We start from the raw sequence: 26,187 nt of genomic DNA on the forward strand, positions 1-26,187 counted from the left end.
GTGACATACAATTAGTCAATCTGTCACCCGGAGACAGTGGAAGCAGAGACCAAGTAGCAGAGTCACTATAATATCAGAACAGGAAAGAGTAAATACCACCTACTGAGGAAGGCCACTAGGAGACAAGGTCACTAGAGTGTGTGTCCTTAATGACCTTCCAGTTCATTCTCAAGCAAGTCCTTTCTTTGCAATAACCCTAGGTGGCTTTAGGCTTAACTGGCTTCAAGTTCAGAAGAAAGACAGACTCTCTTTTCCTATAGAAGACTCAAGATTGAGTATTATTAGACTGGTTGGGGTCACATGATCATCCCTGAGCCAAGCACTGTGACCTGAGAGATGGAACATTCTCACAGACTGGGTGGGTCACATGCACACACCAGGAGCTGGGAGTGGTGCTTATCCTGCCTGAACCACAGGATGCTGTTTTCAGAAGAAGGGAGAAGCCTGGACAGGCCAAAAGAACAGATCGTGTCACCTTAGCAGATTTTAGTTTTTTACCTCCTGAAAGTGTCCACCCAACACAATACCATGCAGAGAAGAAAATCCTCTCTTTTCTCTATCTGGTACTGGCATCTAGTCCTGTGGCCACAATTTGCATACTTCCAGTGTCAGAAAGCTTACCAGATCCCCAGGTGGGCAGCCTGATGTGTCACCGAGCAGCCCAGATTGTCAGCAAGTCCCTTCTTACTGTGCACCCAAACTGCCTGCTGCCAGTCTCCTTGGTCCTATGCAACACCACCACCAAATGTCCTCCCTCCTCCACATGACAGCCTTTTGAATTTTATAAGACAGTTAACAATGAAGAATGATTACAGGGAAATTAAAATTGGGCAATCATTTGCTGGAAAGAACATATCTTCTCATTTACCTACATGTAACATTAAATAACTCACTCCTACTCAATAAAAAGAAAAAGCCCCAAGCCAAAAACATTAAGAATCCAAGTACCCTCCCTCCCCTTCCCCCACATGGAAGCTTTTAGAACAAACAGCCATATTGCTATAAATAATGTGCCTTGCTGTTGAGTGAGCCAGCACTGGGCCTAAATAATGACTTTAGCTGTGGAATGGCAAATCCCCCTCTGCATGTGGAACATGACAGACAATCTGATCTGACTAGCAGGCAAATGGAATGGCTGCTTCCAATTGGTTTTTGTTTAATAATGTCTCACTTTAAAATGCCACTTAAATAGTTAGAAATGAATTAATTGATCTGTAAATGAACCTAAAAACACCTGGAGTTTAAACCAAAGAACGCCTTTGGGATCTAGTGACCTGATGCTGCAGAAGCAAACCATTTCGACACCCTGGCAGCTAGGGGCTTTGTCTGAGGCTCCAAAGGAGAAGATTCCAGTGATAAGAAGACAGTGCCCCAGCCATAATCTCTGGGTACCTTGTCCTCTGCTCAGACCCCCTTAAAAGGCCCTGACTCTCAAGGAGGCTTCTTAATCTGATAAAGTCAGATCTCTTTAAACTCAGAAGAGTTGACTATTGGGGGACATGAAATGCTCTTTCTGGCAGGTCAGCCTGGGAGGCCTGAGGTCAAAAGTCGCAGCATTCACTCCCAGCCCTCTGGGAGCTTTCCACATCCTGCAAATGTCTAGCAATGGGAAGCAAAAGGAGGGTTTTTGTTTATTTTTATTTTGGACTGTCCTCATCTAGTTCTAAAGCTCCCAGTTCTGTTAAGAGTAGGAAGGAGAAAACACCCTAAACTTGCTATTTAAAGGTAACTCATTCATTACCAAAACAGGAGCTTTGCTTGTTCAAAGTTCCAACTCCCCATCAGAGCTGATCTTTATGCCATTCCCTGGGTTCTTGCTGCTCTCCCCCGACTTGCTTCTCGCCCACCTGGTGCCTGGTCTTTGGGGACATTCTTCTGTGCCTAGTATCTTTGAAAGCCTTGCCCTGCCTCAGTACCCAGCTCTGCACTCTGACCTTCCTGGTGCCCTGGAGGCCCTGCTGATCCTTGGCTGCTTTGTTTCATGATTCCACAGTGTGGGCAACTCTGTGAGGCCACCTCTGCAGCCATCCTCAGCCATCGCTGCCCTGCCATCCCTGTGTGCCATCCAGACACAGTGTCATGCCCAGTTTGGACCTTCTCTGGATGTCCTTAGACTCCCTCCACCCTAGTTAGGGATTCTGGTATCTCAGCTTGTCATGGAGAATATGCAAACTCTTCTCGAGAACTCCCACAGCGACTGAATTCGTTGTTCTTTCTGATCCTGTGCTGAGACTCAGGGACTTCCCAGAGCTCTGACCTCTCTCTACAATGGCTTTCAGTAAATTCTACATTCAGATTTCCAACCTTTGTTTCTGAAATGTAAGGGAAGTCTGGGGGCTTAAAAGAAGAAACCTTCTTTCTCAGCATAGTCATATTCTATTTTGTTGTGTTTTATAGCTTTATTGAGATATAATTTATATAATATAAAATTCACCCAAAATAAATGTACAGTTTGATGATTTTAATAAATGTAGAGAATTGTATAACCATAATCAAGATTCAGTTTCGTAACATTCCCATAATCTCAAAAAAGTTCCCTCATGCCTGTTTGCAGTTAATCCCTGTTCCCATTCCCAGCCCCAGGCAACCACTAATCTGTTTTCTGTCTCTATAAATATGCCTTTTCTAGACATGTCATAAAAATAGAATTATATGTATGTAGTCTTTTTTGTCTAGCTTCTTTAACTTAGCATAATGCTTTTGAGGATGATTCATGTTGTTGCATGTATCAGTAGTTCATTCCTTTTAATTGCTGAATAGAATTCCATAAATATAACATTTTGCTTTTCCATTTACCAGTTTGATGGACATTGGATAATTTTCTGGTTTTGGTTATTATGAATAGTGTTATTATTATATTTATGTATATGTCTTTATGTGGACATATGTTTTTATACCTAGAAATGGAATCACTTTGTTGTATGATATATTTGTGTTTAACTTTTTAAGGAACTGCCAAACTTTTTCACAGTGGCTGTACCATTTTTATATTCTCACCAGGAAGCATGCAATTTCCAGTTTCTTGACATCCTCACTAACTCTTGGTATTTTAAAAAATTTATAGGCATCCTAGCAAGTATATAGGGGTGTATTATTATGGTTTTAATTTGCATTTACTTAATGACTAATGAGGTTGAGTATCTTTTCATGTATTCACTAGCCATTCCTCTATCCTCTTTGGTAAAATGTCTATTAAAATCTTTCACCCATTTCTTTTCAATTGGGTTGTATATCTTCTTTTTATTGTGTTATTAGTGTTCTTTACATATTCTTGATGGGGTTCCTTTAGCAAGTATATGATTTGAAACTATGGATTGTCCTTTCCTTTGCTTAGTGGAAGTAAATTGAAATAAAATGAATTTTATTTTTAATAAATGCAATTTATTATTGCTTTCTTTTATAGATTGTGCTTTTGGTGTCATGGCTTGGCCAAACCCAAGATCACAAGAATTTCTCCTATGTTTTCTTCTAGATGTTTTAGAGTTTTATCTTGTAAATTTAGGTCTATGATCCATTTTGAGTTTATTTTTGTGTAGGGTGTGAAGTAAGAGTCTAAGTTCTTTTTTTTTTTTCCCCTGCATATGGATATCCAGTTGTTCTAGCACTGTTTTTTTCAAAAGACTGCCCAGTCTCAATTGAGTTGTCTTGGCACCATTGTCAAAAATCAAGTTATAGTCCATAAATGTAAGGACTTATTACTGAACTCTCAGTTCTCATCCATTAATCCATATGCTTATCCTTTGCCAAGATCACATGTGGTTGATTACTATGGCTCTGTACTAAGTTTTGAAATCGGATAGTGTAAGTCCTCTAACTTTGTTCTTCTTTTCCAAAATTGTTTTGGCTATTTAAGTTCTTTCCACTTCCATTGAGATTTTAGAATCAGCTTGTCCATTTGTACAAAAAAGCCTGCTGGAATTTTGATAAGGATTGTATTGAATTTTTAGATTAATTTGAGGAGAATTACTATATTGACTATTCTGATTCATGGACATGAACATTATATACATCTTTAATTTCTCAGCAATGTCTTTTAGTATTCAGTACACAAGACTTGTACTTCTGTTAAGTTTATGTCTAAGTATTTTTTGTTTTTGATGTTATTTTGAATAAAATTCTTTTCTTAATTTCAGTTTTGGATTGTTCATTGCTAGTATACAGAAATATTGATCTTATATTCTGTGATCTTGTTACACTCATTTATTAGTTCTAGTAGTTTTTTGATGAATGCCTTGGGATTATGTCATATATAAATAAAGACAGTTTTACTTCTTCCTTTCCAATCTGAGTGTCTTTAATTTCCTTTTATTTTTCTTATTGCATTAACTAGAACTTCCTTTACAATGTTGAATAGAAGTTGTAAAAGTGGCCTTGTTCCCCATCTTAAGGGAAAAGTACTTAGTCTTTTTCACCATTTAGTATGATATTAGCTATAGATTTTTCATAGATAGACTCTTTCAGGTTAAGGAAGTTCCATTTCTTGCTTGGGAAAGTATTTATAGTGAATGGTATTGTATTTTGTTAAATTTTTTTTTTTGCATCTGTTGAGATGATCATATAGTTTTTTCTCTTTATTCTATTAATCTGGTATCTTATATTAACTATATGTTGGATGTTAAAACAACCTATAGACTACTTGGTTATGGCCTATAATCCTTTTTACGTGCTGCTGGATTTGATTTGCTAATATTTTATTAAGGATTTTTACATTTATGTTCATGAGTGATATTGGTCTGTAGTCTTCTGATGTATTTGTGTTGCTTTGGTATCAAAATAATATCTTAAAGAAGTGAGAATTTTCCTTCTTTCATTTTCCAGAAGAGTTTGTAAAGGATTGTTACTATATTTTATTAAAGTATTTAGGAGAATCCACTAGTGAATTTTGGGCCTGGACTTTTTTTTGTGGAAATATTTTAAATTACTATTCAATTTCTTTACTTATTATAGATTTAATTAGATTTTCTCTTCATGAATCAATTTTGGTAATTTATATTGTTATAGGAATTGATTTCATCTGAGTTGTCTAATTTTTGGCATGAAGTTGTTCATATTTCCTTACAATCTTTTTAAGTCTTTAGGGTCAGTAGTTATATCCCCTTTTCCATCCTGATTGTGGTAAGTTGTTTTCATTCAGTCTTGCTAAGGTTTGTTAACTTTGTTGATAATTCAAAGAACCAAGTTTTTATTTCATCTATTTTCTCATGTTTTTCTGTTTCCTGTTTCATTGATTTCCACTCTAATCTTTATTGATTCTTTCTTTGGCTTGGTTTTTGTGTAATTTGCACTTCTTTTTGTAGTTTCTTAAGGTAACAGCTTAGGTTATTCATTTGAGTCTTCTGACATAGATGTTTAAAGCTATCAATTTTCCTCAAAATGCCACTTTAGCTATTTTCCATAAACTTTAATGTTATATTTTCATTTTTATTCAATTAAAAATATTTAAAAACTTTCCTTGTTATTTTTTCTTTGAACTAATGGATTATTTAGAAAAATGCTGTTTAATTTTCAAATATTTGAGAATTTCCCAGTTTTCTTTTTGGTTTGGATTTCTAAGTTACTTTCACCATGTTTGAAAAATATACTTTGATTATTCCAATCCTTTTAAATATAGTAAGATTTGTTTTCTGGACTAGCATATAGTTCATCTTGCAGAATATTCCATGTATAATTGAAAAGAGTTAGTATTCTGCAGTCGTTGGGCACAGAGTTCTAAACAGTTGTCTCTCAGTATCTGCAGGGGATTGGTACCAGGATCTCCTGGTGCTCATATTCCTTAAATAAAACAATGTAGTATTTCTATATAATTTATGCAAATCCTCCTATATACTTTAAATTATCTCTAGATTACTTATAATACCTGATACAATGTAAATGTTACATAAATAGTTATTATTCTGTATTTTTATTTGTATTTTAATTGTATTGTTAATTTTTAAAAAATATTTTCAATCTATGGTTGATTGAATCTGCAGATGCAGAACCTGTGTGGATAGGGAGACCAATTGCATATTGTTATTTACATAGAGTTGGTTGATAGTACTGTTCAAGTTTTCTATATTGTTGCAATTTAGGGGAGAAGAGGGTCTGATTGTTCTATCAATTATAGAGAGTGGAGTATTGAAATCTCCAACTGTAATTGTTGAATTGTCTGTTTTTTTTTCTTTTTCATTTCTTTTCTTTTCTTTTCTTTTTTTTTGAGACAGAGTCTTGCTTTGTCAATCAGGGGTAGAATGAAGTGGCATCATCGTAGCTCACTGCAACCTCAAACTCCTGGGCTCCAGTGATTCTCCTGCCCCCAGTAGCTGGGACTACAGGCATGTGCTACCAGGCCTGGCTAATTTTTCTATTTTTTGTAGAGACAAGGTCTCACTCAGGCTGGTCTCAAACCCCTGGCCTCAAGTGATCCTTCTGCTTCAGCCTCTCAAAATGTTAGGATTACAGGTGTGAGCCACCATGCTGGGACTATTTTTTCTTTTAATTCTATTGCCTTTTGTTTTAAGTATTTTGGTGCTCTGTCTTTAAGTGCCTATATATTTACCATTGTCATATTTTACTGATGCATTGACTATTCTATTTTTATAAAATGTCCTTGTTTATCTTTAACATTTTTTAGCTTAAAGTCTATTTTGTTTGACAGTAATATAGTCATTGTGGCTCTCTTACAGATACTGTTTGCATGGTATATCTTTTTCCATTATTTTGTTTATAACTGATTTTTTTCTTTGAATCTAAGATGTGTCCCTTATATACCGCATATAGTTGGATCTTGCTTCTTTATCCAGTCTGACCATCTTTGCCTTTTCATTGTATTTTCCTTTAGACCATTCATGTTTAATGTATTTATTGATATGATTTGATTTACATTCATCACATTACTATTTGTTTTCTAAATGTCTTCTTTTTATTACTTTTTTCCTCTTTACCTTCTTTTGTATTATATTTATTTGGTTGATTTTTAAAACTATTTCTGTGAGTTATTTTCTTAGTAATTGCTCTAGAGATTATAATATGCTCTTTAATTTATCATAATCTGCTTCAGATTAAAATGACAGTTCTGGTAAAATGTAGAAACTTTGCTCCAATATATTTCTATTCACTTCCTATCATTTGTGTTATTATATATATAAATATATTTTATAATTCAAACAATACAATACTAAAATTATTGATTTATGCAATGCTATGTATTTTAATATTAAACCAAAGTACTTTTCATTCCCTACAAATCTTGTTTTATAGGGAATGAAAAGTTCTTTGGTTTAATGTTTTCAGAATTATCTTTCCACATTAGAGGCTGGTTCACTTTGACCTCAGTGACCACTCAGCTGATTTGGTCCCCTGACTACAATTGTAAGTTATCCAGATTCCAAGATTTCTTTTTAATGAGATGTACTCAATCCTTTTGGATTTTAGTGTTTTTCCCTGCTCCTTGACTTCATCCTGAGTCCCATGACTCAAATGCTCTATTCTCATAACTAAATCTGAAACCTGAGTTCCACTTGAATCTTGAGCCACTCTTGTCCTAAACCACCTAATGCTATGACTACCAGATGCCAGCAACTCCTGCTGACATGAAGGCTCAAGCCTTCATGAACAAGAAAGGTATTCATTTAAAAACTTCGGGTACTCTTGCTTAGGAAAATGGTAAAAATAATAATAGACCCATCATTTCTTGGAGGTTTTATCATTGCTTGCTATATCCTCTGTAACTTGCATGCCTTATAGCCTCCATCCTACTTATTTCATTCTATTTCTACTTTACTTCCTTTTAGTCCATGTGCCATTATCTCAATATCCCTGGGCCAATGCTGCTCCCAGAGAGGCCCTGATTTGATGGGCCATTCCACTCTCAGCATAGATGTGATTGATGATCCTTTCATGTGGATGTGACTCTCTGTGCATGAGCCAGTACTGCCGTTTTGGGGCAAAGGGCCTCTGTGTAGGGCATGGGGAGGCCCACCTGCCCTTATTTGACCTATGGGAATTCTTCTTGTTCTTCTCTTTCTCTTACCCCATCACAGAAACCACTCTCAGATGAGAGCTGCTCAAATCTGTGCTCTGGGCCAGGCCACATCCACATACAGTCTTGGACTATTTTGTTGTAGTTTCAGTTTTTCTCTTGTCAGACCAGAAAGCAAGTTGAGTCCATTGCCTTCTCCTCTTCCTGTCTTTCCCTACTCTTCTTCCATTTACCCATGTTTTCCCCAGACTGACTAGAGTCAGCTGGATGGCAGTCTCCAAGATGATATGTCCACATCCTAATCTCTCAAACCTGTGAATATAAACTTATTTGGAAAAACTGTCTCTGTAGATGTAATTAAGTTAAAGATCTTAAGATTACACAGATGGGCCCTAAATTCAATGACAAATGTCCTTATAAGAAACAGAAGTGAAAACCAGACACATGAAGGAGAAGACCATTAAAAGGCAGAGGCAGAGACTGGAGTGATACAGTCACAAGAAATGCTGACTGCCATCAGGAGCTGGAAGAGGCAAAGAATGGATTGTCCCATAAAACTTTTGGAGGGAGTGCAGCCCTACTGACACCTCGATCTCAGACTTCTGGCCTTTAGAATATGAGAAAATAAATTTCCATTGTTTTAAGCCACCAAGTTTGTGGTAATTTATTATGGCAGCCCTAAGAACTAATACCCTGAGCTTTTCCCCAAACTGACCAACCACCTCCTCATGGAGTTTAGCCAGAAGATTAACCTTTATGTCTCTCTTCAAAACTTCTCCTACGTTTGATTTTAGCTAAAATTCTTTCCATGTTCCAGTCCTTTATTCATTCTTACTCCTTCGCCAATATTCCTAACATCTACACCGAAATACCACATTGCATTACTCCCATATTCTCTCACTTCATCACCGTAGAACTATGCAAACATGAGGAGTAGGAAGGACAAAGGATGAAAGCAGAATATTAGAGACAAACTACCATTATTAAAGATGTCTTAAAATTTTAATATAGTCATTCAATTTTTATATAGCAGATTCCCACCTAGCTCTGGCACTATCCCAGAGGTTGGTTTAAATTCATTTGTTCAGTCAGTGGGAATTAATAAAGCACCTCTCTGCACAGCTGTGCAATAGATTGAGACAAGCCCTTTATTCCTAAGGTGCTCAGCTCACATTAATTTGTTTAATTACAGACTTAGGTAGGTTCTCTTCCCTTTCCTAGAGGCTGACTATAGGTGGGGTCAACCAAGCTTAGGTTAATAGAATTCATAGAGTACTATTACCAAAAATTCCTTTAATATTCCATATCTAAGTGCTGCTGTCCTCAGTGGGTTGGACCACTCTTTGCCTGACTCCTTAGCGGGAATCTGTGTTAGATTTATAGAGAATTAAATAAACGGTGATGTGACTTGCTAAATTTTTCCATGTCAGTCAGCAAAGCTCAACGATCATACTCTGGATAATCTGCCCCTGGACGCTTTTTTGTTAAAAAGTAAACTGAATCTGTTTAGTGAAATTTATCCCACACTACTGGGTGCTGTGAAATAAATAGAAAAAAGTCATTGGTCTTTCCTCCAGGATATGTACACCTACAAGCTCCCAATTACTTTAAAGGTAATATGTATTCACAGCAGAAAATCATACACAGTACTAGCAAAATAAAGGAAATAAAAATTTCCCATAATCCCACCATGTCCAGGTAACTACTGGTAATATTTGGGTACATAGTATATCCTTTTTTTTTTTCCCCTCTGCAGAGATAGATCACTTTTGCTTCTGTGAAAATAGGCTTCTCCTGTACACATTATTTTGTGAACTGCTTTTTCAGCTCACAGTGCATAGTGAGCATTTTCCCATCAACCTTCTATTAGAACTGGCAGGAGAAGCATCATTCTTCCTTCAGCAGGTTTTACCTTATAGCTGGCTGACTCCGCTGTCTCCTGCTGGTCTTCCTGTTTTGAGTCTTTTACACCCCCAGGCCACCCTAGACCTGGCTTCCAGATTTATCTGCCTAAAATGTTGTTTATACTCTTCACCCTGGACCAGAATCCTTTTTCCTTCAACCTCCCCCAGTTGCCCAGAGGGAGGAGTACTCACCTGGCCCTTTAATTCCAGGTTGTTCTTGACAGACCCCTGTTGATTTATGTACATCGCTTTGATTACATAAGTCCTTTCTCCAATGAGGTGGTTTGCTCATTATTCCCCAACAGGCCACTCAACCCCCATGGAAGTTGTGCCCTCTGCTGGTGTAGCCTCCCTACCATCTTCTCTTTCTTTGCCTAGGTTCTTTTTTGTCCTTACTGCTGAGATTTCTTCTGACACCACTATAGTTTCCCTAACTGCCCCAATCCACAGTGGTCTCGCCTTCTACCTCTAAAGTATGTTTCACCTGTAGCACTTCTTCTGATACATAGGATGGACAGCAGCCATCCATGAATGTCTTATGTGCTCCCCAAGTAGGAAGTGAGCCCCAGGAAGAGGGGCTGAGTCTTCCACCTCTTTGTCTCATAAGGGAATAGAACTTGTCAACTGAGCAATGAAAGATGCATATTATCGGTGGTGATGATAAATGATGGGCTTGGCTAGATGATATACTAAAACAAAGAGACAAATGAACAAATACAAAATGACAGCATGGGCTAACTGATACATACCTTGAAAAACGCTCCACTATATAAAACAACAATAACAGCATCAATTACAACAACCACAACACTATGCATGGAAAAATAAAAAACACCAAAACCAAGAAGATATTATTGACTAAATGGTAACAATGATTATATTAGAAGTCTGGATTAATGAATGACATTTTTCCTTCTTTCCTCCATGTCTGTCTGTTACTTCTCAGCTCTTTAACTAGGTTTTAAACATGCTTAATAGAAATTACCCACCTTTCTAAATTTTTCCATTATGAACTTGTAATAATTTTATAATAAAAACATTTTATTTCATTGGACTTACAAGAATAATACATGTGCATTGTAAAAACTTTAGAAAATACAATACTCAATGCAGCATAAGGTAAGGTTTTTTTCTTTAAACTAAGAAATTTATTTGACAGAATTTTAACAACAGAGTTGAGGTTTTTAAAAAAATATGACTATGTGCATGATGTAGAGATTAATTATCTCTGAATATGAGTCAGTATATCTGAATACTGTTTCAAACTCTGCCACTAACTAGTTTTGTAATATTGGGCAAGTTATTTAACATTTTATGTTTTATATTTTTTCCCAGCTTTATCAAGGTATAATTGACAAATAAAAATTGCATATATTTAAGATGTACAACCTGATGATTTGATGTATGCATACACTGTGAAATAATCACAACCAAGCTTATTAACATATCCATTGCCTCACATGGTTACCATTTTCTTTTTCTTTTCTCTTTTTTCTTTTAAGATCTACTTGCAGCAAATTTCAAGTATACAAATCAGTATTTTTAACTACTGTATAGTCACTATGTTGTACTTTGGATCTCTAGAACTTACTCATCTTGCTTAACTGAAACTTTGTTCCTGTTGACCAACATCTCCACATTTCCTCTGCCTCAAGCCCCTGGCAACCCCCATTGCTTCTGTGAGCTTGAATATTTTAGATTTCACTCACAAGTGAGATCAGGCAGTACAGGTATAACTCAGAAATATTTCAGGTTCAGGTCAGATCACCGGAATAAAGTAAATATTGCAATAAAGAGAGTCACACAATTTTACTGATTTCCAAGTGCACATAAAAGTTATGTTTACCTTGTACTATAGCCTATTAAATGTGCATTATATCTAAAAAACCCAATGTACATACCTTAATTTAAAATACTTGCTAAAAAATGTTAACAATAATCTGAGCATTCGGCAAGTAGTAATCTTTTTTGCTGGTAGAGGTTCTTGCCTGTATGTTGATGGCTGCTGACTGATCAGGGTGGTGGTTGCTGAAGATTGGGGTGGCTGTGGCAATTTCTTAAAATAAGACAGAAATCAGGTTTGCCATATTGATTGACTCTTCCATTCATGAAAGATTTCTCTGTAGCTTGAGATGCTGTTTAATAGTATTCTAAGTAGAACTTCTTTCAATACTGGAGTCAAACCTCTCAGATCCTGCCACTGCTTTATCAGCTAAGTTGATGTAATATTCTAAATCCTTTGTTGTCATTTCATCAATGTGCACAGCATCTTTACCAGGAGTAGATTCCACCTCAAGAAACCACTTTATTTGTTCATCCGTAAGAAGCAACTCCTCATTCCTTAAAGTTTCATCAAGAGACTGCAGCAACTCAGTCACAGCTTCAGGCTCCACTACTAATTCCAGTTCTCTTGCTGTTTCTACCACATCTACAGTTACTTCCTCTATTCACGGCTTGAATCCCTCAAAGTCATCCATGAGGGTTAGAATCAACTTCTTCCACACTCCTATTAATGTTGATATTTGACCCCCTACAAGATATCACAAATGTTCTTAATGGCATCTAGAATAGTGAATCCTTTCCAAAAGATATTCAATTATTTTGCCCAGATCCATTAGAAAATCACTATCCATGGTAGCTATAGCCTTATGAAATGTACTTCTTAAATAATATGACTTGAAAGTTACTCCTTGATCTATGGGCTGCAGAATGTACATTTTGTAGCAGGCATGAAAACAGCATTAATCTTGTATATCTCCAACAGAGCTCTTGGGTGACTAGGTGCACTATCAATGAGTAGTAATATTTTGAAAGAAATCTTTTTTCTAAGCAGTAGGTCTCAATGGTTGGTTTAAAATAGTCAGTAAACCATGCTGTAAACAGATGTGCTATCATCCAGACCTTGTTGTTCATTCCATTTATAGATATATAAATGGATATATACCCAGTAGTGGGATTGCTGGATCATATGGTAGTTCTATTATTAATTTGTTAAATTTGTGTTCATATTTATAGAGCACAAGTAGAGTAGATTTAGCATAATTACGAAGGGCCTTAGGATTTTTGAAATGGTAAATGAGCATTGGCTTCAACTTACAGTCACCAGCTGCATTAGCCCCCAACAAGAGAGTTAGCTTGTCCTTTGAAACTTTGAAGCTATGTATTGACTTCTCCTCTCTAGTTACGAAAGTCCTAGATGGCATCTTTTTCTAAGAGAAGAATGTTTTGTCTGCCTTGACAATCTATTGTTTAGTGTAGTCATTTTCTTTTTTTTTTTTTTTGAGACAGAGTCTCACTTCGTTGCCCAGGCTAGAGTGAGTGCCGTGGCATCAGCCTAGCTCACAGCAACCTCAAACTCCTGGGCTTAAGCGATCCTACTGCCTCAGCCTCCCGAGTAGCTGGGACTACAGGCATGCGCCACCATGCCCGGCTAATTTTTTGCTGTATATATTTTTAGTTGGCCAGATAATTTCTTTCTATTTTTAGTAGAGACGGGGTCTCACTCAGGCTGGTCTCGAACTTCTGACCTCGAGCGATCCACCCGCCTCGGCCTCCCAGAGTGCTAGGATTACAGGCGTGAGCCACCGCGCCCGGCCTTAGTGTAGTCATTTTCATCAATTAACTTAGCTAGAGCTCTTCTGGTTAAGTTGCTATAGCTTCTATATCAGCACTTGCTGCTGCATCTTGCACTTTTATGTTATAGAGATGGCTTCTTTCCTTAAACTTCATGAACCAAACTCATGAACCAACCAAATTTTCCTTCTGAAGCTTCTTCACCTCTTTTGGCCTTCATAGAAATGAAGAGAGTTAGGCCTTTCCTCTGGATTAGGTTTTTGGCTTAAGGGAATGTTGCAGCTGGTCTAATCTTCTACCCAGAACCACTAAAACTTTCTCCATATCAGCATTAGGCTATTTCACTTTCTTATCATTCATGAATTCACTGGTCTAGCACTTTTAATTTCCTTCAAGAACTTTCCTTTGTATTCACAACTTGGCTAACTGGTACAAGAGGCCTGGTTTTCAGATACTCTCAGCTTTTGATGTGCTTTCCTCACTAAACTTAACCATTTCTAGCTTTTGATTTAAAATGAGAGATGTGTGACTCTTCCTGCTACATGAACACTTAGAAGCCATTGTAGGGTTGTTAATTGGCCTAATTACAATATTGTGCCTCAGGCAATAGGGAGACCCAAGGAGAGGGAGAGAGATGAGGGAATGGCTGGTTGGTAGAGCCATCAGAACACACAGAACATTTATTGATTAAGTTTACCGCTTTATATGGGCACAAATCATGGTTCCTCAAAATAATTACAATAGTAACATCAAAGATCATTGATCACAGATCACCATAACAGATGTAATAGTAATGAAAAAGTTGGAAATATTGTGAGAATTACCAAAACGTAACACAGAGACACGAAGTGAGCACATGCTGTTGGAAAAATGGTACTGATAGACTTGCTCCACGCTGGGTTGCCACACATTTTCAATTAGTAAGAGATGCAATATGTGCAAAGTACAATAAAGCAACATGTAGTAAAGGAAAGCACATTAAAAGGAGGTGTGCCTGTATTTGCCTTTCTGTGTCTAGTTTATTTCACCTAGCATAATGTCTTCCAGGTTCATTTCTGTTGTTGCAAATGGCAGAATTTCCTTCTTTTTGTAAGGCTAAATAATATTCTATTGTATATAAAGATGCTATATTCCATTGTATATGTAGATGAGTTTCATTGTAAATGTGATGCAAGGCTGAGGGTGTCTTCTACCTTAACTTTCTGTGATCTGCCAAAGGGAAGGACTTAACTTAAGTGAAAAAAAATTTCATAAAATGTCGAACCTGCTCTTTTTATAACACTCCTCCTTCAAAACTGAATGGAATAAAAAAGAAGTGAGAAAACACACCTTTTTGTAAAAATACATTAAATTTTATGAGATAAAGAGACATGTAATAATGGCTTTTCTAACCCTAAGAAGATGAAAAAATGTGAACCAAAACAAATGGATTTTGAGCTATTAACTTATTTCTTGAAAGACCTCAGGCTGGATATTTTTTTTCAGTCCCATTGTGCAAGGTTGGCTTTATGTGGGAAGCTGTTTCAGAGTCTGGTTCACTTCAGTTTTGCAAGGGTGAAGATGAATGCTTATATAATATAACCCACCTATAGAATACTTAGCTTTGAATCCAATTAAGTTAGATGCTTAACATAGGCTGTTTTTTTTTTTTCTTTTCTTCGGAATGAGATAATGGATGTATAAGTTTTAATACAGTACCTGGAACATAGCAGGTGCTCAGAAAACATTTTTTTCTTTCCTTCCCTCCTTCATTCCATTTGTACTATTTTAGATTTAAATTGCCATGAAATGGGAGTTCATAACATACTATCTTAGAAATCATCATAGTTTATCGGTTCTTTGAAGCACATTTTTTTCCTTTGCTGAAATTATGAAGTGATTTTTAATTGCTGCCGGCCAGGCAGCTGTTGTGATCTGGTTGCTGATGCCTGAAAATGTGCATCAAAACTTCCAGAGTGTCAACATCTTGAGAAAAAACCTCAGAGACAAAAATCAAGCATGCTTTTTGAATAATACTCCATCACCAACAAAAGGGATGACTGTGTGGAAAGACGTGGACACTGATAATGCTGAGTAAAACATCCAGAAATTTTCAATTCTGAATGTGAACAAATTTGGGAAATATGTTAACCAATTTAATTCTTTTATATTTTCCTTTCATGTATGTACAAGAGTTAAATGTGTAGGGGGGGAAGTCTAAAAAGACTCTTTCAATTAATGAAAAATAAAAAGTTTAAGGGATAAGAAAGCATTGTGTCATAATTAATTGAACAGATTTTTTTTAGTGGTACATAAAATAATGATGCGTATTCTGGTTAATTATGTTTTAGATTGGATGAAATATAATAATTCTAATTATCTTTGAAAACAAACTCTCCATGAGTTAAGCTCTTTGTTAGGAAAATCTTTTATCCAAAGACACAGCAAATATTTCTGACTATCTTGTTCTAATATAAGGCAATGGCAGAAATTATACTAATGAGTAGTAATTAAGGAAAAACTAATGATGCTTGTAAAATATAAATGGACCATGTGTCCCTGTTTCCTCTTATCTCTATGTCCAGGTTCCAGACAAGCTTATAAGAAATTACCTACCATGATGAGGCCTGAACAAGATCATGTAAACTGTGAATTTTCTATTTTTCCACACTTGCTTCCTATAACACTATGGTACCTTGGCTTGAGCATATAAAGTGATGAATAAATATTGGAGATCTGCTGATGCATCTGATATGTCTATTTTCAAATCCAGGAAATAAATAGTAGTGGCTGTGGATATAGTTTAAGTGTGAGTTGGAAAGCTTACCTTCAAGGTTCATCCATGTCAAAAATTAAAAAAAAAAAAGAAAGCTTACCTGTCCTTTGATTAATTATCCTCTGGCTCTGAACATGTGGCTGGCAGTGTGAGAAAATTTGTATTGCTCGTGCCCTCACAGTTTCCTGGTGAGGGTGCTCTGGTGAGCCTGTTCTTCCAGGGAAGCAGGAGGATAGACAGCTGGAAGTTTTTTTTATTCAGCAGAACCTTGAGTATTTCCAGTTTGGCCTCTTGATTTTGCTTTCTCTGTGATTCCAAAAGCTGTGTCCATGCAAGTGTGGGCCTATGCTAATTTTCATGGCTGGTTCAATTTGTCAGAATATAATAAATTGCTCTCCAAACTGTTTTAAGAATTTCTGAAAAATAGCAAACTCTCACCCTAAAAATCCTCCTTTTGAGCACAAGCGATAGGCACAGAAAGTGGCTTGCCATCTGTACACTTGCATGTTTAAAATTCTTCCGATATTAGCCGCCTTTTCTGTTTCGGGTAAAGCCGGTTTTGCCTGGCTGCATAATTGAATGTTTCATCGCCCCTGCTGGCTGTGGTTTCCAATGGCATATAAACTGTAAGCTCTAAGTGGACTCAGCAAAATATATTTGGTTCTGTCTTTACTGGTAAGAAATTGAATCAATCAGAAATTTGCTAGATAATTAGAAAAAAATTTTTTTGAGCAAAAGGAATAAAGTATCATGAAGTGTTTGAAAAGGTTGGAAAAAAATATACTCAAAATCTATGAATCACGGATGATTTAATTGTTCTGAAATTTTTAGCCTTTTTAAAGTGAATTTCTTTCTATCTTTCATAGTAAGAATAGAGTTTCTTTTTAAACTATATTCATAAAATGACACTGTTTAAAGCCCTTCTCACAAGGAAGTTCTTGCAGGGAGAAGCAATATGCACAGTGGGTAAGAACCAAGTCTCTGGAGGTAGGCTGCCTCAAGTGCAATCCTAGCTGGGCCTGTGGCACTTGGGTTAAGTTATGTAACTTCTCTGCATCTCTTGTTTCTCATCTACAGAATGGAGTTGATAACAATAGTACCTTCCCCGGAGAACCAGGTTCTTGTACCATTTCATCTCTGTGAGGCTACTGAGGCTCAGGGAGGAAAGCATCCTGCTCAGTGGCACAGGGGAAGGTGGGACAGAGTAGAGCTCGGATTCACACCCAGTTCCAACTGACTGCACACCCTGAAGTTTCTTGAGTTACCATGGAGACTCTAAAGTGAGCATGAGGAGACAGGGCATTGGGATGTGAGTTTTGTGGCCTGTGATCTGTTCCTAACTAGCTCTGTCACCATGACCCAATGTAGATGACATTAAAGCTAAAGAATTTCAGATATTACAGAATGAATAGGGACCAGCTGAGACACAGGCAAAATTGAAGAGTAAGTAATAATTTGGCCCTATGCAATATTGCAACCTCTACCTCTCTCTAAAAATCACCTCCTGGCATCTACAGAACAGGAGGAGAGCTTAGAATTAAATGAGTAGCCCCCTCATATTTCAGCTGAGAGAGAAGGGGCATAGAGAGCCATAGTGACGCACCCAAGGTCATTCGTGAGGTAAAGAAAGCCCTTAAAAAGGCAAATTAGCAAACTAAGGAGATCATTAAAAACAAGGGAAAGGACCAAAAGTGCTTGAAAACAACCACTTCTTGTAGCAAGAGTCACCATATGGAGGCTCTATGACTTTGCAGAAAGGAATACATCAGTAGTTGTATTTGGAGCTCTTTGTTGGAGCACATTTGTAATATCAGTTTAGGACGTATAGAGCGGCATAATAATGCTATTTATCAAGATTTAATAATGTCTTTTAGGATCGTGTTCTTCAGTGAGCTCTAATGGTTTCTTGTGACCAATAATATAAGAATTAAAGTGAACAAACCATATGTCTGTATCAGTTTGCTAGGACTGTCATAATAAAGTAAGACTGGGTGGCTACAATGACAGAAATTCACTTTCTCGTGGGTCTGAGGTCAAAGCGTTGGCACGGCAGGTTTCCTCTGCGGCCTTTCCCCTCGGCTTGTGGATGGCTGTCTCCTCATGTGCCTTCACGTGGCCATCCCATGTCTGTGTCCTAATCTCCTTTTCTTACAGGGGTACCAGTCACATTGGGTTAGGGCTCGCTCACATGACCTCACTTTACCTTGATTACCTCTTTAATGGCCTTATCTTCAAATACAGTCACATTCTGGGGTACTGGGCCATCAGGGCTTCAACACGTGAATTTTGGGGAACACAATTCAACCTATAACAATGTCTATATCTATATCTACATCTATATGTATATTTTGGGGTCTTATTTAAACCTGAAATGATTACAGTAAGGACTCCTCCAAATTGTGAGACAATGAAAGGATACCTATTCTGAGTCTAGTTTCCCCAGCTTAAATAGCATGTGGCCTGTTAGCACAAACTTATTAGGAATGAGCATTCTCTTAGCCAACTGTTATCTAATTTCCGGGCTCTCAGGCCCACTGCTCCATTACCGCTGGGAAGGGGGAACACAGCCGTGGGAAGCCACCAAGCTGCTGGCTGGCTGTCAGAATGCCTGTGTGGCGTCAGGTCTGAAAGGCACACTGTGGGCAGTAAGAAAGAGACTGGCACTGTGAGCATCCTCTGGCCTCAGGCCTTTGATTCCCTTTGAGGCCTGCCCTAAAGCCTGGGACGCTCATCTACACACAAGAGGTGCACACATGAATGTGGGGCAATAATTCACTCCTTTTAAGTGTGCTGGCTGTGCTTAAACTAGAACGTGCAGGATTTTCTTTCTTTCCTACTTTTTTTTTTAAGGAATCAAGTTTATCCAAGAATATGGCATCTTCCCATCCACCTACTTTCCTTCCTCCCTCCCTCTTCCTTTCTTTGTTTTCTTATCTCCCTCTCTCAATTATTTATAGCATGAGGGTCTGCCATGCACAAGGCACTGTGCTTGGTCCTGTGGGGGATAAAAAGGTGACTCAGAGGCACTCTGCCTTGCATGTTTTATTCTGATAACCTATTCCCTGCTCTGGTTTTGGTTATGCTTTCAGGCATTGCTCTGCTAGCTCTTGGCAAACCCGAAAGCCACTTCAGCAAACAGTGTCCAGACTTTCCCTACCCTCAAAGGTCTCTGTCTTCCCTCAGAACTGGCAGCACTCCCCCTCAGCCCTGAGCCGCCCGCACTCCTCCCCGCTGGTGTCCAAGCTGAAGCCTCTGGCTCCTGACCTCTCTGGCCGCATGGTTATCAACTCATTCTGTCTTGCTTCCCAGGCTGCTTTATTTTTTTTCTTTTCTGAGCTGTTCTTTCTGATTCCTCCCACTTCTTCCTCTTCTGGTTTTGACTCCTTTCCCGATTCACATTGATCATCTCCAATGAGCCGGCTGAGTGTGAAAAAATAAAGGTTCTAATGATCTGCTTCCTCTCTGCCCACTGTTGTTTATTCTAGGGAATAAGATATGCTTCAAGTGCTCCTCCTGGGAGCTGAGAGTACAAAACAGGGGTCCTAGACTCATCTGTCCCTTTCTGCAACCCTCACTCATCCCAAAGTGACTGCTCAATCATTGAATCTTAGTCAATATGTTTATTTTTTACAGTAAAGAGTGGGAAGCCTGTGAAGGGTAAAGGATGAGATTTCACAATATGATTTAGATCTTATCGGCAGGTTATAAAATGTTAAGATTCATGTTTGGAATAGAATTCAACACAGGCACATATTCTACTTGAAAATTTCATTCTCCAACTTAATTCAGGTGGGAAGATATGGTCAGACCAGCTATTTTTTTTTAATCACATAGACACAGCCGGAGTATGTATCCTCCCCAAACCTGGCTACCCCTGGGATGACTGCCTCTCTCCTCTCCTGCTGATCAAGTCTGACCCATTCTTCACGTCTCAGGCAAAGTCCCAGCCCCCTGTGAGGGCTGCCGAGGGCCTAGGCTCTGTCTCAGCCACCTTCCTGCCCCAGCAACAGGCAGAGTCAGGCACCTAACAGCAACCCAGTAGAAATGTAGGGAATGAATCAAAATGAAGAACTTTCTCCACCTCCTGAAATTCCTCCTGTTTCTGTCTAGTATACTTAGTGTCTGTATCACTCATTCAGATGGATTCTAATGTGCCTTCCAACATTGTTAATTAGCCCCTTTAAGACTGAATGTGTTGTGTTTTCCACGAAGATTGCCTCTTCCTCGAGGACGGGGACAGTGTTTCATTTTTTTTCTCCATATTGATCTTTATTGCCTAATGTAGAGATGGTGTTCACAACTGTTGTTGATTTAAATGCTATTTCTTTTTGCTTGACAGTGTCTGTTGAGGATCACATTTAGAAAGCTGATTTTGCAGAAATCATGCTTTTATTGTAAGTAAATCTATGAGAGGGGTTTGGTTTCCATGCATGTCAAACAGAAAGGGAAATTGCCAGACAATTGGTGCTTAGTTTGTTTCAACCACATTTATTGAGCAGTTGCTTTGCCTCTGACATACCTGCCTCCTGTGGGTTCACAGTCCACAGGGGTGCCTTGCTGCCCATTTCTGACCTGGAATTCGTGCTTGTTCTCACCAGCCGGACACAGATGATCAGCCGGCAGTGTGTGTGGTCCCAGCCACCTGCCTGGACCTCGGGGAGGGGGTGCTAGGGACCTGCTGCTCACTTAGTGCAGCCCCCTGGGTGGTGCTGAATTGCTGCCCCTCTCCAATCCCAGTCCCTTCTCTGGTAGCCAGCATAGATTTTCCAGTAAGTTAGCAGACTTGACTCCAAAAAGTCTGCACTGTAGCTTTTCAGGAAACTTCAAACTTACCTACTTAAGAAAATGACGTGCAGAGGGAAAATGAACCCTGACAAGGCTAATAACAGGGATTCCAAGCCGTGTCTTAGCAAGCCAGTCACAGAGTATTCACGTGTTAATTCACTGGCGTGTTCCGCGGCAGAAGCACCCCCTCTCTGCCTTTCCCCAGTTCCCACTGTTGTGCTGCGGAGGGGATTTGGTCTGAGTCTGGGCAGAGCCCTTCTTTATGGAGCAGCCCTCCCTGCTACAGCCGGGGTCTGCTGAAAGTGACCTTTGCTTTCCCATCTCGCACAAAGGCAAAGAGCTCCTTCAACGGGTCTGCCTGCTCCTCCGTGCAGCTGCAACCCCGTGGCAGTGCGGGCTCAGCCATCCAGCCTTCGCCAGAGAATGAGAGGGGAGGGGTCTTGAGAAGCCCCAAGTCCTCCGGGAGCGGAGGAGGGAGGGAGCTGACAGCAGGAGTGGATGGAGACCACCGGTCGGCGGGGACCCGCTTGCGATTAGCTGTTCCTCGGGGCGCTCTGCGCGCAGGTTGAGCATCCTGCCTGTGGTCCAGAGGATGCTGGCGGCGCATCTTGCGGTAAGCCTGCGTTGATCTGAGCCATCGCCCAGAAGCGAGCCCGCATTCAGACAGCGCGGACCGGTTCCGGGCAGGGCTGCGTGCAGTCACCATGAATGCTCCGCTCTAGGCTTCTGCAAAAGCCTCCCGACTGCATGGATTTGGCTCTTTAATCAGCCGAGATTAGAGCCTGGGCAGATTTGCGAGCCCGACCCACCCTCCAGCTGCTGTGACAACTTCGGGGTTGGCTGTTTACTTCTCTTAGTCCCGGTCCCCGGGACTCTGTCCGGCACCGCAGCCACTCGTGCCGCTTTGCCGGCTCTGAAGTCACCCGGCAGGACTCCTCTGACGGCACCCCCGGGAAGGGGAGCAAGGAAGGGTTAAAAGACGAGCAGAAACCCTCCCAACTGCTCAACCTCTCGTGACTGCCTGTGTTCTGGGGTTCTGAGAGGGCCCGTGCGCTGCCCGGGGAAGCAATGCAAGTCTCCATAGCCTGCACAGAGCACAATTTGAAGAGTCGGAATGGTGAGGACCGACTTCTGAGCAAGCAGAGCTCCACCGCCCCCAATGTGGTGAACGCAGCCCGGGCCAAATTCCGCACGGTCGCTATCATCGCGCGCAGCCTGGGGACGTTCACCCCTCAGCATCACATTTCTCTCAAAGAGTCCACCGCAAAGCAGACTGGCATGAAATATAGGTATGGATGTCAGATTCCCTCTGCCCGGGGGTTTCCGGGTTCTATACAGGTGCAGTGGAGACAGTTCATCGGTTTTGAAAAGTGACTTACTCATCGGTGGGTTGCTTATTTTAGAATGCTCAGGTGTTTTTAAAATAGCTTCTTAGGAGGATAGAAAAGCCCAGGGTGGCTGTGTGTGTGTATGATTTTTAAAAATGTGTCCCATTTTCTATATTCCATAGTGTTATGAACACCTTAGAAGCTGTATAAATTCCAGTTCGCAGGAAAAATCACAACTGCTGGAAACTGGCATTTAGATCAGGGTAGTTTTTCAATAGCAAACGTATTTGTCCTATTTTGTGATAAAGACTGTATTTTCCGTGATTATACTATCAAAAATAGTTTCCCATCTACTACTACACTCTTATTTGTCTTTTGAAAGACGAAGGTAACAGATGCTATGCAAAGTTTTTAAGGAAGCTGTTGCAGAAAGAAACATCTATAATGGGAAATTAGATTGAACACTGCCATACTTATACCTAAATTACTGCTTGAAATAAAATATAGACCTTGTTGTGAAATATACAGAAAAAAGTCAATTGTTGCAATACTACTAGTTTCCTTATAAACTTTTAGCTTCCTCTTACTCTATGTTGCTTTCCATAGTTGGAAATTTTCCTGGTAATAGTTGATGCTCTCTCTAATAGGGAAAGACTTAAATTTGATAAGTAGGAAATGTCATTATTCAATTATGTGACTCCTGTCTCCATATTATGTTTGCTTTGTACCAAACCTTCCTGACTTTGTTTCTTAAAACTACTGTGCCTCTAGTTTCTGAAAGTGTTTGTGGATGTAGAGGAGAGAAGCTACTGAAACATCTTCCAAAGGCTTTGATTACTCCAGTTGGCAGCTATGTTTTGTTAATTGCTTACATTTAACCATAGCTTGTCTTTGTTAGGAACCAGGCTTTAGGATAGGATGAATTTACTTTAGTTAACATAATGCACATCTAACCTTGTATTTTCCATGTGGAGTTGCTAAAATAATCATTTAAACCTATTTCTATAAAAGTTGCCCTTGAAAAAAGTTTCTTTGCAGAGATACAGGAAAGTTTCTCATTGCAAAATGTCAAGCACTGTTGTTTTGATATATTTTTGAGCCATTAAGAGATAAAGCCCTTGAATAGGGAAAAGCAAAAGAACCATAGCTAAAGCTCTTTGCCCCAACTGCAGTACAAATGCAAGCAGCCTGACTCTGGTCTACTCATTGAAGCATCAGCTGTGTGAGTGCCTTTGCTTTTCGCAATATTCCCATGATGGAGAGTGGGGACCTACAATAACATTTCTCTAAATGAGACTGCAGTCTCGAGTGCACTGGTATTTTCTACTGCTGCTGCTGGGGCACACACACAGAGCCCCTGCCCTGTAGACACAGTGCTGCTCTGCATGCAGTTCAGTTGTTGAGATGGAGGTGAACTGCTGCATTCTTGGGCAAGGTCCCCAGGAACGAGACAGTGGGGGTTAAGGCAGATCACAGAAGGTGGTTTGAATTGTGGCCCCCAGCACTTTAGCAGCACTATGAACTTTCTTTTTGTACTAGAAGAAATAAAAAGTAACACCCTTCATTTCCTGTGGCAGAGTTTCATAATTGCTTGTGGATGATTGTGTTGGAAGAGTTTCATTTTATGAGGGCTTTGGAAGTCAGGAGATTTCCATTAAGGTTTTTCTGGTAGTACAGGTCAACTCAGTTTGGGTGATAACTGTCTCTGTTTCCCAAAAGCTCAGTGCGTGAACAGGATTCTTGGGTACCTTTCATGACTGGCAACTGAAGACAGCTCTTCTCTGATAAAAAGCCATCTGGGGTCTTCAGTATACTTTGAGTTATTCATTGCTGATGGCGACTAAACAAGATGCCTCTTCTCCACTTGCCTTCTTATTCTAATCCACTCCATCTATGATAATCAGACAGCTTGTGTGTGTGAATATGACTTGCTCCTCTCTTTCAAATTCTACTCTGAATGACCTTTAGGAAAGAGATTGTGAGATTATGCCAAATGTACACCAAGCTTTCTTATGGCTAAAAGGGGGAGGGAGACTAACTATATACTAATACTTTATCAAAACTGATAGAAATATCTTTCATTAGCCAAATTATCCCCTTTTTTACACTGTCACTAAAATATAATATGCATATATAAACTATTTGTTAGTGATAAATAGCAGAAAATAATAGACAATGCCATAGAATGGGGAAGGTAATTGGCTGGGGTAAACAACACCTAGAATGCCTGAAAGAGCTAGAATGGGAAGTTAGTGGCTAACTGTGGTCATAATAATATTCTCATCCTTGAAAATGGTTTCCATAGGCAGAGCTTTCAGGGCATCCATAAATACCCTAGATGATCAAAAATATTGTCTTTTTATGCATTTTTCTGAGGAGGGGGTTATAGCTTTCATCAGAATTTGAAAAGGGGCTACCACTCAAAAATTGTCAAACAATGGTGTCATTGAGGGAAGATGAATTCATTTAGTCAATAGAGTCAACAAATACTTGTTGAACCCCTACCCCATAACAGGAAGCTTACTAGGACTGGGTACACAAAGGTGCAGAGGCCAGACAAAGTTTGGAGCTTACATTCAGGTTGGGGAAATAGACCATGATTAAGAAAAGAAACACAAATAATAGAATCATCTATTGCGAGACATTCCTATGAAGACTATGTTTTGGGGGGTGAGAGTCATGTCTGGGCCAACTTATTTTGTCCATTTTGAAGGCTACCAACTCTACTTTAGTTCCAGAATTAATGATTGCATCTTGGGGTGTGAGTAATCGTGCCCAAATCTGCCACCTATTTTGTTATCTCAGGGACTTCTTTCAGGTCCAGCCCTGATGTAAGGAGCTACCTGACAGTTGAGGACCCACTTATAACCCTGATCAATAAATAGAATGCCTTCTACTTATATAATGTCTTATGAGTTTTAAAGCCCAACTCATTATCATCGCCTGTGATTATCATCCATTAATAAAGAACTCATGGAATTGGGATTTTAGAAAGAATTAATATACACTTATGCAAAACATCTAAATTCTACAAGAATAAAATGCTCAAAGCTGCTATTACATTCACACCAGGATCGTACAAGAATCTTGCGTAAAATTCGTTATTGTTTCAAAGCTGAAGATGAAAAAAAATCCTCTACAACATTCTGCTATTCAAATGCTACTGTTAGCTCAAGAGAATAAGATTCTACCTAATGTTTGTACTGGGGACTATCCTGCATGTAAATAATACAGGACTATTTTATTTCTTAGATGTTTTTACAACACATAATATTTGTACATATTTATGCAGGTACATGTGATATTTTGTTATATACGTAGAATGGTGTAATGATCAAGTCGGGGTATTTAGGGTATCCATCATCTCTAGTATTTACCATTTCTGTGTGTTGGAAATATTTCAAGTCCTCTCTTCTAGCTATTTTGAAATATACACTATATTTTTGTTAATTATAGCCACGCTACTCTGCTATCAAACATTAGAATGCATTCCTTCTATCTAACTGTACATTTGTACCCATTAACCTACCTTTCTTTCTCTATACCCCCACTCTTAGAGTATTCACAGTTGTGCTTTGTTAATGCATGAGAGTTCTTTTGTTTTAGTTTTGTGCGTGTTTTTAATCTCAGAGTTCATCACACGGTGTTAGTTTGATGTATACTCTGCAACTGTACACCATAGATTTACACATGATAGATGTAGGTACATTCATGAACCTTTCATCCTAAGAAGAGCAAATCACTCAGAACAGAAGTTAAGGCAGATTTGTTTATTTGTTTTTGCATGTTTGGTTGGTTGAGGTTTTTTTTTATACATAAAACTTTTTAGAATGATCCAGCTACTAGTGTTTGACATGGTTTCAGAGCTTTTGTCATTCAGAG

General features: G+C 38.9%; 1 protein-coding gene across 2 annotated transcripts in view; it reads left to right on the forward strand.

Moving 5' to 3' along the window:
- The window catches only part of KCNAB1 (potassium voltage-gated channel subfamily A regulatory beta subunit 1), a 351,971-nt gene that overhangs the window by 87,196 nt on the left and 238,588 nt on the right, over positions 1-26,187 (forward strand). Inside the window, exon 1 of one of the 2 annotated variants that reach the window (XM_045539524.1) lies at positions 22,046-22,266. The exons of the other annotated variant lie outside the window; for it this stretch is intronic. Coding sequence (XP_045395480.1) covers positions 22,046-22,266 — 221 coding nt within the window. Of the gene's footprint in view, positions 1-22,045; positions 22,267-26,187 lie in introns of those variants that run through there. 2 annotated transcript variants of the gene reach the window in all.

The sequence above is a fragment of the Lemur catta genome, chromosome 1 (assembly GCF_020740605.2).
Source record: "Lemur catta isolate mLemCat1 chromosome 1, mLemCat1.pri, whole genome shotgun sequence".
Classification (NCBI taxonomy): domain Eukaryota; kingdom Metazoa; phylum Chordata; class Mammalia; order Primates; family Lemuridae; genus Lemur; species Lemur catta.